The sequence below is a fragment of the Mustela nivalis genome, assembly GCF_964662115.1.
Source record: "Mustela nivalis genome assembly, chromosome: 11".
NCBI lineage: Eukaryota > Metazoa > Chordata > Mammalia > Carnivora > Mustelidae > Mustela > Mustela nivalis.
Genome location: NC_139030.1, coordinates 52,498,657 through 52,511,563, shown reverse-complemented (window position 1 = coordinate 52,511,563; position 12,907 = coordinate 52,498,657). Strand labels below are relative to the sequence as shown.

General features: G+C 32.9%; 1 protein-coding gene across 8 annotated transcripts in view; it reads right to left on the bottom strand.

Annotated features, from left to right (window-relative positions):
• SCN1A (sodium voltage-gated channel alpha subunit 1) overlaps positions 1 to 12,907 on the bottom strand; it is a 141,098-nt gene that overhangs the window by 16,843 nt on the left and 111,348 nt on the right. For all 8 annotated transcript variants that reach the window (XM_082690241.1, XM_082690245.1, XM_082690240.1 and 5 more), the window contains 4 exons: positions 10,266 to 10,386; positions 8,042 to 8,196; positions 5,788 to 5,961; positions 4,357 to 4,479 (listed from right to left, as the gene is read on the bottom strand). In XM_082690241.1, coding sequence (XP_082546367.1) covers positions 4,357 to 4,479; positions 5,788 to 5,961; positions 8,042 to 8,196; positions 10,266 to 10,386 — 573 coding nt within the window. The remainder of the gene's footprint in view (positions 1 to 4,356; positions 4,480 to 5,787; positions 5,962 to 8,041; positions 8,197 to 10,265; positions 10,387 to 12,907) is intronic.

Genomic DNA, 12,907 nt, shown 5'->3' with positions numbered 1-12,907 from the left:
GAGCAGTTTGCTTTGGGGATTAGTTTTGTGTTAAAATGAACTCTCTGTAATTCATAATGCAAGTCAGTATTCTGAAGCAGTGTCTTTCAGGAAATGATTTGCAATGTTGGCATACATTTGGTCTAGAGAAAAGGTTATTTTTTATGAAGGTAAAAGAACTAAATGTTGGAAAACATTTGGCATAGTATTGGGAAATTTACTATACAAATGTCCATCATATTTACAATTTCTTAAATGGAGCAACAGAGTTCAGAGAAAGGAATTGTCTCTTCCCAAGAGTCCCAAGCCATTTCTTGGTTTAGCACAGAGGGAGGTGTATTAATTCTTTTCAGGTTCTAGAGAACGGCAATAATTGGTTCCCATGAGGTAAAGGCACTGGGAAGAAATGGCCTGAATAAATTGGAAAGAACAGATTGAGGTTTCAGGATGCAGAGAAGAAGATGTCTAAGGAAGAATCCATCTTAATAAATTAATACTAGAGGTTGCTTCTCACAAATATTTTGCAAAACATCATCAATTGAATTTCTCTATTCTACCACAATCCATTCTTATAAAAACTCTTCCCATATCTGATTCATTATCTGTATTTTATTAGATCAACACAAAATGAAGGATTGACAATTAAGTATGCAAATTAATGTTAGGAATTTTGATACATATAGAAATGTCTTGTCTGAGCAAATGATCTTTAAACTTCAAATAATACTACTCATGGATTCTAATGCTTCTTTAACCTAAATACAAAAGCTAAATGAATAAAAATCAAAGGCAGGCAAAACAAAATTACACATTTTTAAGTATGAAAAATAATGGAATCTTTTAAAAAGTCTAATGAATACATTTGTGTTGTGGAGTTTAAGATAATTATCTTTGAAAGATATGATACAATTATCCAAACAAAATCTCCAATGTCATCTCTCTTAAGAATTAAAAACTCTCCTTTTATATTATTTTTAAACTTTAAGAATAAACAAAATATAGATTCATTTCTATTTATGTTTGCATTGTATCTTGCATTCCAAGATTCTGAAAAGTTATTTGGGCTCTAAGAAATGAGTTTATACATTAAATTCTATATGGTAAAATGTTTCTGTTTTATTTCTAGGTAGGTATTCTAGTCTGTAAAATTCAAACATGTGGATCTCTTTATACTAACTTTTCCCCATTTAAAACACAAATCACATGTGCTGACTCAGCTCTTAATATATTTTTGCCTTATTTACATTTTGAAAACAACCCTTATAAATTTTCACTTAATAAAAATGAATATGGTCACATAATCAATACCAGTCTTATGAAAGCTGGAATACTGAACCCTAACATCTGCTCACACATAGCAGCAAGGCTGGGAATTGACTGCTGGTATCTGGACGGCTGTTTTCAGGCTCCAGACCAGTGTAAAAAAATGGCAAGGGGTTTTATGCCTCAAACAGTATCATCAATCAACAAGTTTACGTTTTCACGCATTCATTCCTAAACCCCCACCCTCACCGATCAGAAAATCTCCCCATAAATGGATAGACTCCATATACATATGACTAAATCATATTCAGTGAAACTTAATAAAAATATCAACAGTTGGTGTTCAGATCCACAGAGGGTAAATTCACAAAGGTATTTTTCTCAAAAGAAAATTTAAGACAATTGAAAGTAGGGGATTAGAGTAGAGTGTATTTTCCCTACTGTGCTGCAGTAGTACCCCTCCCAATCCCTCCCTCATCCCACTACACAAAGTCACAGTGAAAGGATGAAAGGTAGCAAAAGGGGTAATACAGTACCCATAATAAAGGGCTGAGGGGAGGAACCAGCGCTCCACCCCATCCAAGTTGGAGCAAGATTATCCTATATAAAATAGAAATATATAGTTTGTTATTAGTTAGAAATCTGATATGACAGAACATTTGGTGTTACTTTATGTATATGATGGTCTCTGTCTGTTTCCCTATCAAGACTTGAGTTCTTTTGAAAAAGAAGGTATCTAAGATTTCTTAGATTAGGAAGGTTAAAATACAAATTTAAGTACAAATTTTATTTTACTCTAGATATTCACAACATCAATTCACTCAGTTCAATTTTACAAGTTGAAAAATTTGGACTGGAAATTTGAAATACAATAAATGTTTAAAAGCTGTCAGCCAGAAATGTGCATAAAACATGCAAAACATAAAGTGCAACGTGATGATAATTTATTACTTTCTAACTTCTTATCAAGCACTATACAACATGCTTTATTTGGTAATGTTGCATAAAAGCACATGCTTGAAAAAGTGACAAGTCAATAAAAAGAAAATGAGTGCTTGATTTACACTCTGACACAGCTATTGTGATTTTATGCTGCTAGGGAAAAGAATAAAATGAGAGTTTCTGAATATATTCAAATATCACTTCCCAATTATAGTCATCATTATTATGTCTATCCCTACCATCATCCATGTTTACATTTTTAGAAAGTAAAAAAAAAAAAAAAAAATCCAAACACTAGAAACAGAAATATAATCAAGAATCAGGTGATTTTGTCTCTACAATGCCAAACATGTGTCATGTGTGTGTAACGATCAGCCACTTTAGGATTGTATATATGCTATAACAAGAGGTAAGTAACCATATTCATAAATCCTATAATTTAAAGAAGAGTTCATCTCCTATCAGCATCAATAAGAAGTTTATGTTTTTAACATTCTCAGTTGCAAAAGTTAACCTCTCCTTACAGAGATAAAAAGCATTATCGATCAATAATTATAGATAAGGTTATTTCTGTAAAAATCAAAGGTAGACCCATAAGACCAATGTTGTTATGGAAATAAAGTATTAAACATGGGAATATCTGGCCATTTGAATCATGGATTTAGTACATTTTCAAAAGGTTAAATTCAAAATGTTTATAACCACTTCAAATACTTAGCATTGTTCAGATTTCAGAAGGCATTTAAAAGGTATCACTTTGATTCAGGCAATATGTTTTCAAGTAGAATGTATAAAAATAGTATTTTTCTTAAGAACTGAAATGGCCAGTCTGAAACAAAAGAAAGTGACATTTTAACTGGAAAATAAACTTAATTTTTACATACCCTGGAGAGAATTTCCTTTAACATTTTAGTAAAAATGTGAAGATCTCTGTGAGAAATAAAATAAGACTGCATTATATTGTGTTAAATTGTTTCTAATGAGGATAAACTTTCTATATATGTTAGGGAAAATAAAGACCAGTCTCATGTTCTTAAAAAGTGACATTTACAATAAATCTTATTTTAAAAGAACAGGTAAGGCTATCAACAACCTAGAAGATATAATTGGAAGCCTTCAATACAGCTCAGTTTCCATAAACAACTAAATTTTAGGCAGAAAAAAAGCAATGTTTTTCTACTAGAATCATACCTACTAAGCAGCTTTGTTTTGGCAAAAAAAAAATGACTTTTTTAAAAAAAGGAACTCCTTTTCTATGTTATACATCTTATATATCAATGCCTCATGAATTTTAATAAGGCATGGGAAATAATAGGTCAATAATGACAACATTTCTAATCTGTAATGAATCATAGGGAATGGTAGAACATTTCCTTGAAAGAAATAATATAACATTTTCTGTAACTTAAGTGAAATTTGAGTTATGCTTAATTTATGAATCATCTATAGTAATGAGTCAAAATTATATTTTCTGTTCATTCTATTTCAAATGCTTTATTTATTGTCATGAAAAATTGGGTGGATTTATTATATAATCTTTAAGTTAGTATTACTATCTATATAAATTAAAAAGATTAAGGCAGTTATAAATTGAGGCTACATTAAACATAACTTTTTTAAAAAGTTCAAAATTCAGTCAATATTTAATAGCTACACTTGAATATTCAAATAATGCAAACTTTGGCATTATACAGACAAAATTTTGATATTTAAAAATGGTTATCCTTTACTTTTATACTTAGGCACATGTATGATTCACATTATTTTTGGTAAAACTCATTAAGTACAATTTAGGTCATCACAAATGAGAAGCATATAACTTAGACTTAACTTCCGTGGATTATTATCATATCATTACACATAGTACTTTAATAGTGCATCTGCCTTTTTGTTTGTTTTTTTTTTTTTGTAAGGAAACTCCCAAGATGGATTAGGAAATAAAGTCATTTTCATGAGCACAGCAGATAAATGATATTACATCATTTCAAGGGAGGCCCAAGTTCTCTTGCATATCACCCAGAAGTAAATATGCAACAGATAAAATGATAAAGTAGCAATTTTGCAAGGATTTGCCATTCCTTTTGCATGCATGGGTTTTCCTTTTATAGAATTTAATGTAATTAGCTTAATTTTTACTATATGTAATACTTCAGGTTCTTTCATTTTCCTTACCCTCATCCCTTCAAATCGTGATAAGGCTCTTAGAGGTCTCAGAGCTCTCAGTGTCCTGAGAGATTTGATGGCACCAAGTTCTGAGTAACCCAAGGCATTTGCTGTTAAACTGACCAATGAAACCTGCATCAATAAATAAGGAAATAAATAAAATAATCAATTTACTATATAATATAATATAATAAATATGAATTTTGCTTATAATTACTCAGAAGATAAATTGTTGCATATTTCCCATAAAGCTTTTAAAATTTTAAGCAAGTATTTTCAGCTTGATGCAAAAAAAGTAGGTTTCAGGATGTTAATTAGAGGTAGTTGAATAAAAAACCTTAAATGTCATATAATTTGTTTACTGTTAAACAAATTTATTAGTAGAGCAATTAGTTAGAAAAGCCAGATAAAAATTAATTTTAAAAAGGGAGAAATTCAGGTGTAAGAAAAGGTTATTGGTCATCCTTCTTTTATTTTATTAAATTGTGGTGAATTTAGGACTTTGTATGGCTAATGATAAAATACAAAAGCAAGAAATCTCAATCCTGCACTGTATGTTCAACTAATTACAATTAATACTCTCAAAAATCAATAACTTGGCACATTGATTTCAGTTTTTTTGAAGGTGAGTTTTTGTTTGTCTTGCTATCACCTGTGTTTTCTTGAAAGTTTATTCTTATGTAAACAATGTAACTTAATAAATAATTCCATCATGAAATTTCCTTAGATTTTTCTATACTAATTTACAGCTTCTGCTATGGTTACCTGGCTAAAAATGGATAATCAACAAATATTTGCCAAGTAAATAAATCAATGAATTTACTTATCTTGTATGAAATATGAGAGTACTAAGAAATGAAAATATTAGATATCAAATTCTCTAAATAAGGAATGTACCAAAACTTCATATCCAGAATTATAATTTCTTTGGTTTGAAAGTGGCTAGTATTGGACAGTTTCACATATATTGGACACTATTTTGGCAAAATTTTCTATTTTTCAGTATATTGTTACCTTATATTTAAATATACTTTTTATATTACTTGCAATGTGCTATAATTTCTTTTGCATTTTTTAGAGATACACTGATCCTTATGAAATACTTAAAATAGAGCAATGAAAAATAAAATATTATTATTGCAAAATGACAAAATCTCTATAGAAAGAAATTTAAGCAACATACCCTATTTCACCACTTTCCCTACAAGCTGCTGTATTGTTTTTCTCCTTCCCACCCCCTAGACAACCACCATAGATCCCATCCACTCAATGCCAAACCAATACTAAGTTTATTTCTTATTATAACACTACCATTCAGTGAGTTAGAGTTAAGTAGCATTTCCTGTCACCATAGCATACTGTCCAGGTTCTCTCTTCTAGAATTAGTATACGAGCCAGACAAATTACTGTGATAAAGACAAAGACACACAGGATACCTACATCCACAATTAAGAAGTCCAGCCAACACCAGGCATTGGTAAAATATGTTTGATAGCCATATGCTACCCATTTTAGAAGCATTTCCAGAATGAAAATGTAAGTGAAAACCTTGTCAGCATATTCCAACATTGTCTTAATTGTCTTTCGCTGATCAATATATATATCTTCAAATGCCTATAAAAAAAGTTATATATTTTAGCTTTCTAAAACTATTATACCTTTTAAGTTATTTTTCTGGTCATATATGTATATATATGATCATACATACATACACACACATATACACATATATATATTCCTTGATTTTATTTTTTAAAAATTTCCCTGATTTTTATTATATATGTAATATGTATATATAATATATAAACATATTTCTCTCTCTCTCTACATATATATATATAAATATATATATTTTATATATATATATATATATATATATATACATATGACATCCCATTGGGCTAGGAGGGCAGAGGAGTAGTAGGTATTGCTGTTTTTTAAATTTTTTAAACTTTTTTCCTCTCAAAGATCTTTTAATGAATCAGGGGAAAGTTATACTCTCCATTTATATTATAGCCAGAAGAAAGATGTAAAAGCATAGTTTTTATGAATTAGTTTGACTTGTTTAGGCAACAGTTCTTGATGTCATATCCTGATGGTGTTACCCCAACTTTTCCTTTTGTCATTTCTTTTGCTTTCTCCTGTTGATTTTTTGCCATAAAAAAGAGGTTGAAGCAATAAAAAATGGAGGTTTATATTTTTCATAAAGTAGAAGTTATAATCAATCCTCACATTGTCGAAGTTTACTGTATAGTTGGCCTCATTTTCCCCTTCTCTCCCCTTCATTTTGTTGATAGTTTATATTTCTCAGCAGAGATATGGTATGACAATGATAAGATAGAAATATATTTCATTTAGATTATGATATGTATTCTACTAATACTATGTATGAACTTCTGTTTATACTTTACATCTAAGTCTCACATTTGTTTCAGAGACAAGACTATTTCTTGCATAAAGTGGCATGCAGAGAAAGTTTATGTCATCAGAGAAATATGGGAAATATAGGCTTATTTATAACTTCTGGTTTATGAAAAATACAAACCTCCATTTTTTTATTGCTTCAACCGCTTTTTTATGGCAAAAAATCAACAGGAGAAAGCAAAAAAAAAATGACATAAAAGGAAAAGTTGGGGTAGCACCATGAGGATGTGACATCAAGAACTGTTTCCTAAACAAGTCAAACTAATTCATAAATATAGTTCTAATTATAAATGTACATTAAAGAAACTTAAGTGATTGTATTTCAATTGGATAAGCTCATTTTGTCTGTCACCTATCTATCTGTCTTATAGCTTAAGTATATTTGTGTCAGTGTTTCTCTAAAATGTTATCTATATGTTATGCTTTATATGTTTGTAAGTGATTTTCATACAAATATAAATTAATTCGATGTAAAAACCATCGTAAAAAGAGAAAGCAATCTTTAAATGAATCACTTAGGCATGCTGCCCAATATTTTTTGTTACCAATATTCATAATCCTTGTTTCCTGAGTAGCATAAGAATAGTGGACACAATTTAAAAAGGACAGAGAAGTGGTCCCTAAGGACTTATTGACTGTCCATAAAGAGGTAATAACAATACCATTCAGAAGCAATATTCCTCAGAATCCAGAAGTTACATATACTCCATCACAGGATTTCCATTAACTACACTGAGTTGTCATTCTTACCTTCTTAAAATGTGGGTAATTGAATATTTGTATTCTCTAGTTACAATGAATAAGCGGGAGGGACAAATTTTCTAGGTTACATAATAAGCAAAACTTAATAAATAATTTATTAGGAGCTGTATGTGTACATAGTAGAAATAAATCCAGAAATGCATAGTTAAAACATTAAGTCTATAATCTGGAAGATAGGATGTGGAGGTAATGCAAAATGTGTTAGAGACAGAAGAGTGAGGGGGTGGATGGGTGGGTAGTAAGTGCATGAATGGATGGATGGATGGATGGATGGATGGATGGATTTAGAGATGTATATATATTTAAGGAAGAAGTCCTAAGTAGAGATAACGAGGCTTATCAGAGTTAATAGTTGACATCATGAAAATGAAAATGGATGCAGGATGAGGGTTTGGGGGAAGAAAATGCATTGAATACTAAAACAATGTAATAGAAAGGATTAATAAGTCATTAGTATTAGATTATCGTAAACTTAATATTGTACCACTTTTGCTTAATAGTCACTTACCAGTGCACCACTACTAAGCAGAATCATGAAGACAATGAAGGTCTCAAACCAGTTGTGTTCAACTATTCGGAAACACGTTCTTCTCAGGTTCCACCATTGTTTCCCCCTTCCTTCTTCCACACTGATTTGACAACATTTAAATCTTTGTACACAGCCTGCAAGTATAGTGTTCAAACAGGAGTAGATGAAGTGACTTCTGCTGCTTCAGGAATACTCTTTAGCATGTCCCTGATTCATCTTCTCACTACAATTACCATCTCCATCTTGCTAGGGTAACTCTCTAAGCCTGGAGTAGTAAGAGCACATTCATTAGCTGTATGAGGCTGTGAAAATTATCCAGCCTCCTTAAACAGTTCACTGGCTAATACTACCTGCTTTTTCTGCCTTGACTCTTCTTGTCCAAAAAAGAACTCTGTAAAGTACAAACAAATGTAAGGTAGCTTTGCCCTATACTCTGTCATGCTACTGCTCTCTGTTGAAGTCACTCTAGAGGAGTTCAAAATGAGATTAGTGATAAAGAGCAAACTTCCCTTTTAAAGAGATTAAGGAATAATGATGTAGATCTCCCCCAACAATGCTGGGTTTGTTACTGTTTTGTTTTCTTGTGGTGTTTCTAGAAGAGCTCATATAAGTTTCTAAATTAATTTTGTCCATTAAAATGTGATTGCTTGGCTTTGTTTTGATTTGTCATTACCTTCCTTAATACTGCTTTTACTCATTCAAACCATCCGTGATTACCACTGTAAGCACCATGGAGGATACAAATAACATTTTTTTAAGGCAAAAAGAAAAAAGGTACAGCACATGGACCTTGCCATCAAGAACCTTAAATTCTTGTTTTCAAAAATATATATAAACTCAGGAAGCCCACCTCAGGGCAAAACAAAACAAAACAACCCCACCCCCCCCCACCCCGCCGCCCAAAAGACCTTCAAAAAACACAAAAGAAAAAAAAAGAAAAAGTCAAGTATTCTGGAAGAAGAGGGAAAAGGGAAGGAAGGAAAGGACAGAGGAAACAAGACAGTAAAATACATACAACAGTTCAAAACAGAAAAAGAAGAGCTCTCCTGAGATAATATACAAAAAGTTATCAAGTGAGGTAAATGGGTATGTTTACTAATAGCTATTGAGAGGAATAGTAAGGACTGATAGGCTCGCTTCCACCATGATCAGATGAAGGTACTTTTGAGAAGGACCTTGAGTGATGTGTGGAATTTATACTGGGAAATAGAGGGAGACAATATATATCAGGCCTATGAAGAAGAGATCACTGAGTAGAGAAAATGCAAATATATTCATATCTTCAAAACTCAAAATCCTGAGAAAATCCGACCATGGGAAATGCTGATCATGGGGAAAACAAAGCTCTTAAAACAATTGTCCATATTGTGCCAGGCTCAAATAGGTTCTGTTCAGGTATTGGGTATGGGGCTGTGTTTATTTCCTGCTTTGTCCAATAAGCTTTGGAAAATGAGGATCTTGCTAAAAAATACAGTTTATATTTGCCAGTCATTTAACTTTAGTAGTCAGAAAGTTTTTTTTTTTAAGATATTATTTATTTATTTATTTATTTGTCAGAGAGAGAGAGAGCACAAGCAGGCAGAGTAGCAGGGAGAGGCAGAGAGAGAAGCAGGCTCCCAGCCGAGCAAGGAGCCGTATTGGGGACTAGATCCCAGGACCCTGAGATCATGACCTGAGCCTAAGGCAGACGCTTAATTGACTGAGCCACCCAGGCATCCTAGAAAGTTATTTTTTTTTAAGATTTTATTTATGTATTTGACAGACAGAGATCACAAGTAGACAAAGAAGCAGGCGGTGGGTGTGGGGGAAGCAGGTTCCCCGCTGAGCAGAGAGCCCCATCCAGGGCTCCCTCCCAGGACCCTGGGATCATGACCTGAGCTGAAGGCAGAGGCTTTAACCCACTGAGCCACCCAGGTACCTGCAGAAAGTTATTTTTAAGGCAAATTCTGTGTATGAGAATTATGATTAGTATTTAAGATGCCACTCCTTGTGAAATCACGATTTTATTTTTAAAAATACAAATTACTAGTTTTGATTACGTTAAAAATAGTTTTCTCCATGTTTGTGATCTTTATACACAATGGGTAGAGTTAACAAAAAATAACCACAGATTTTAAAACTGTTAGCATATTGGAGGTCACTGACATATATCTACTAAATGTTCTATTCCATTCCAAGATTAGCATAAAGGCCATTTTCTTACCTTCAGTGAAACAGGCTTCAGGTTCAAGGGTTTCCTCAGGTTCCACTACAGGCTGTTCTTCTGCAGGTGCACCAATGTCTACAGTGCTGCCTTCCGAGGAGCTACTGCTTTCATTAAGTTTCTGGGCATGAGATAAACATAAAAAGTACAGCTCTTTAATTTCAGTAACAAATAGTTTAGAAAAAAGAAGAATTGGTGCTATGAACTGAGTCTGGATTCTCCTTGAAACGAAGAGATTTTAAGTTTGAAGAAAAGAGGGTTGAATAAGAAAGGGAAATAAGGAAAGTGTCTGTGTTCTCTCCTTTTCCATTACTCACAATTTTCATGTGAAATCAGATTGTTACATTATGAGACCAGCATCATCTTGATCCCAAAACCAGACAAGGATCCCATCAAAAAAGAGAACTACAGACCAATATCTTTGATGAACACAGATGTGAAAATTCTCACCAAAATACATTATGAAGTTACAAATGGTCATCCAGAACTGGTACTAAGCCAACCATTGAATTAGAGAAGCCCCAAGAGGGAGGGTGAGGGGGAAGGAAAGTTAGTGTAATTGTTCTCATTTTGCAGATGAGGGAGCTAGGGGTCAACCAGGTTACGTAATTTGTCTAACATCATATAACCAGTAAATGAGAAAGCCAATATTTGAGAGAATTACTCCTGAGCCCAAAGTTCATGCTCTGTCTTCTGGGCAATCACACTGTTTCTAAAACAATATACTGACTCTTTTACCATTTTTTCTGTCAATTTAAAACTGAAAATAATCCATTGGAAAAAATAGCAAGTTTAGTCTAACAAGTGAAGAGAATCTAGAATTCGATCTTGAAGTGAAAAACAAAAAGCAAAGACACCTATTCACACCACAAACCATGGAATTTTGTATAATATAAATATTCAGTATCTTCACAGAAATTGTTTCATCAACTGCAATAAGCTAGCTCTTTGGTAGCTGTAGACATGAGTTCTATTTAATTTTTGTTTACAGTAATTCTGCCAAACTAATTACATATTTGTTATAAAGCAAATGTCACAATAGTAACTTCTGTGCAAGCAATAATAAAACCCCTTTTTATATAGTTTTACTTCAAATCACGGGGAAATTTTGGTTGTTTTATTTCAAGTTTTTATTTAAATTTTAGTTAACATCTAGTGTAATATTGGTTTCAGGAGTACAATTCAGTGATTCATCGCTTACGTATAGCACCCAGCTCACAGGGAGATTTCTCAAAGTAATACTTGGGAAGTCTTTAAAAATTTTGGACAAATTCACCTTTTGTTTACCACAGTTCTTCAGGTATGATACCAAATATCAGCCTCCATATCAAACTTAGTATCCATTCCTAAGTACCATTATTAGTCACCTAGATTTCAGATTTCCAATCAGCCACTATGAATATTAAGCTAAGCCTCTGCCTTCGGCTCGGGTCATGATCCCAGGGTCCTGGGATCGACCCCCACCTCAGGCTCCTCGCTCAGCAGGAAGCCTGCTTCTCCCTCTCCTACTCGCCCTGTTTGTGTTTCTGCTCTTGCACTCTCTGTCAAATAAATAAATAAAATTCTAAAACAAAGGTAAAAAGATGTGAACCTAAAATAATATGAATCAATTTTATCAAATGCCTCCTGATTGCCTCCATAAATATCCTCCTCTGATGTGTCTTGCGTGGATAATGATAAAATAAATTGCTACATTTTTTATATTCACAGAATTACTCCAGGTCTAACTAGTTCCAATTTTCTACAGATGAGAGTGCTCTTGCCAATATATCAAACTTTATTCTTAGGAATATTCTTGAACATCAGCTATTCTTCTGTATATCCAACTTTGTAAAATGTTGCCATTAACTAGGTATAGACAAGTGACCCCACACATGCTTACAAATTAATTTCTCAAGCAATACAAGTATATTTCTACAGTCTGCCTGAACTACTGTAAGAAAGTAAAGATGTGCCTAATGTTACTCAGACTCAACATGCTCTCAGTCATGACTTTTTTTTCCCTATCCTAACCTATTCCTTTAACCAAGTTTTCTTTCTTTCTTTTTTTTTTTTTAAACATTTTGGTGGCTGTATTTTTTTTTTCTTTTTTAAGATTTTATTTATTTATTTGACAGAGAGAGAGAGATCACAAACAGGCAGAGAGGCAGGCAGAGACAGAGAGGGAAGCAGGCTTCCCGCCGAGCAGAGAGCCTGATGCCGAGTTCAATCCAAAGACCCTGAGACCACGACCTGCGCCAAAGGCAGGCCTAACCTACTGAGCCACCCAGGCGCCCCTCCTTTAGCCAAGTTTGATGCTGGTTGTTTGCAATATCATTCTTTGAGCAAACAGACTCAAACTCTCCTTTGTTCTTACTGTTTTCTAATATTGACAGTAATCTAAAGTCAAATTTGTTAAATTCTACTTTTGAAATAACCTGTCTCTCAGTCTCACCTTCAAAATTCTTATTTGGTGAATGAATACCTCTGTTTCATATATTATTGCCAAATGAAGCTTTTGTTTTGTTTTGTTTTGTTTTGTCTCCACTTAGCACTCCAACTAAATCTCCTGAATCTATCCTTCACAGAAGTTGTGTTTTAACCAAGGTGAACTTCTTGCTCACAGTGGTGATTTTTGCCCATCATTGTGGAAGAATAATAAT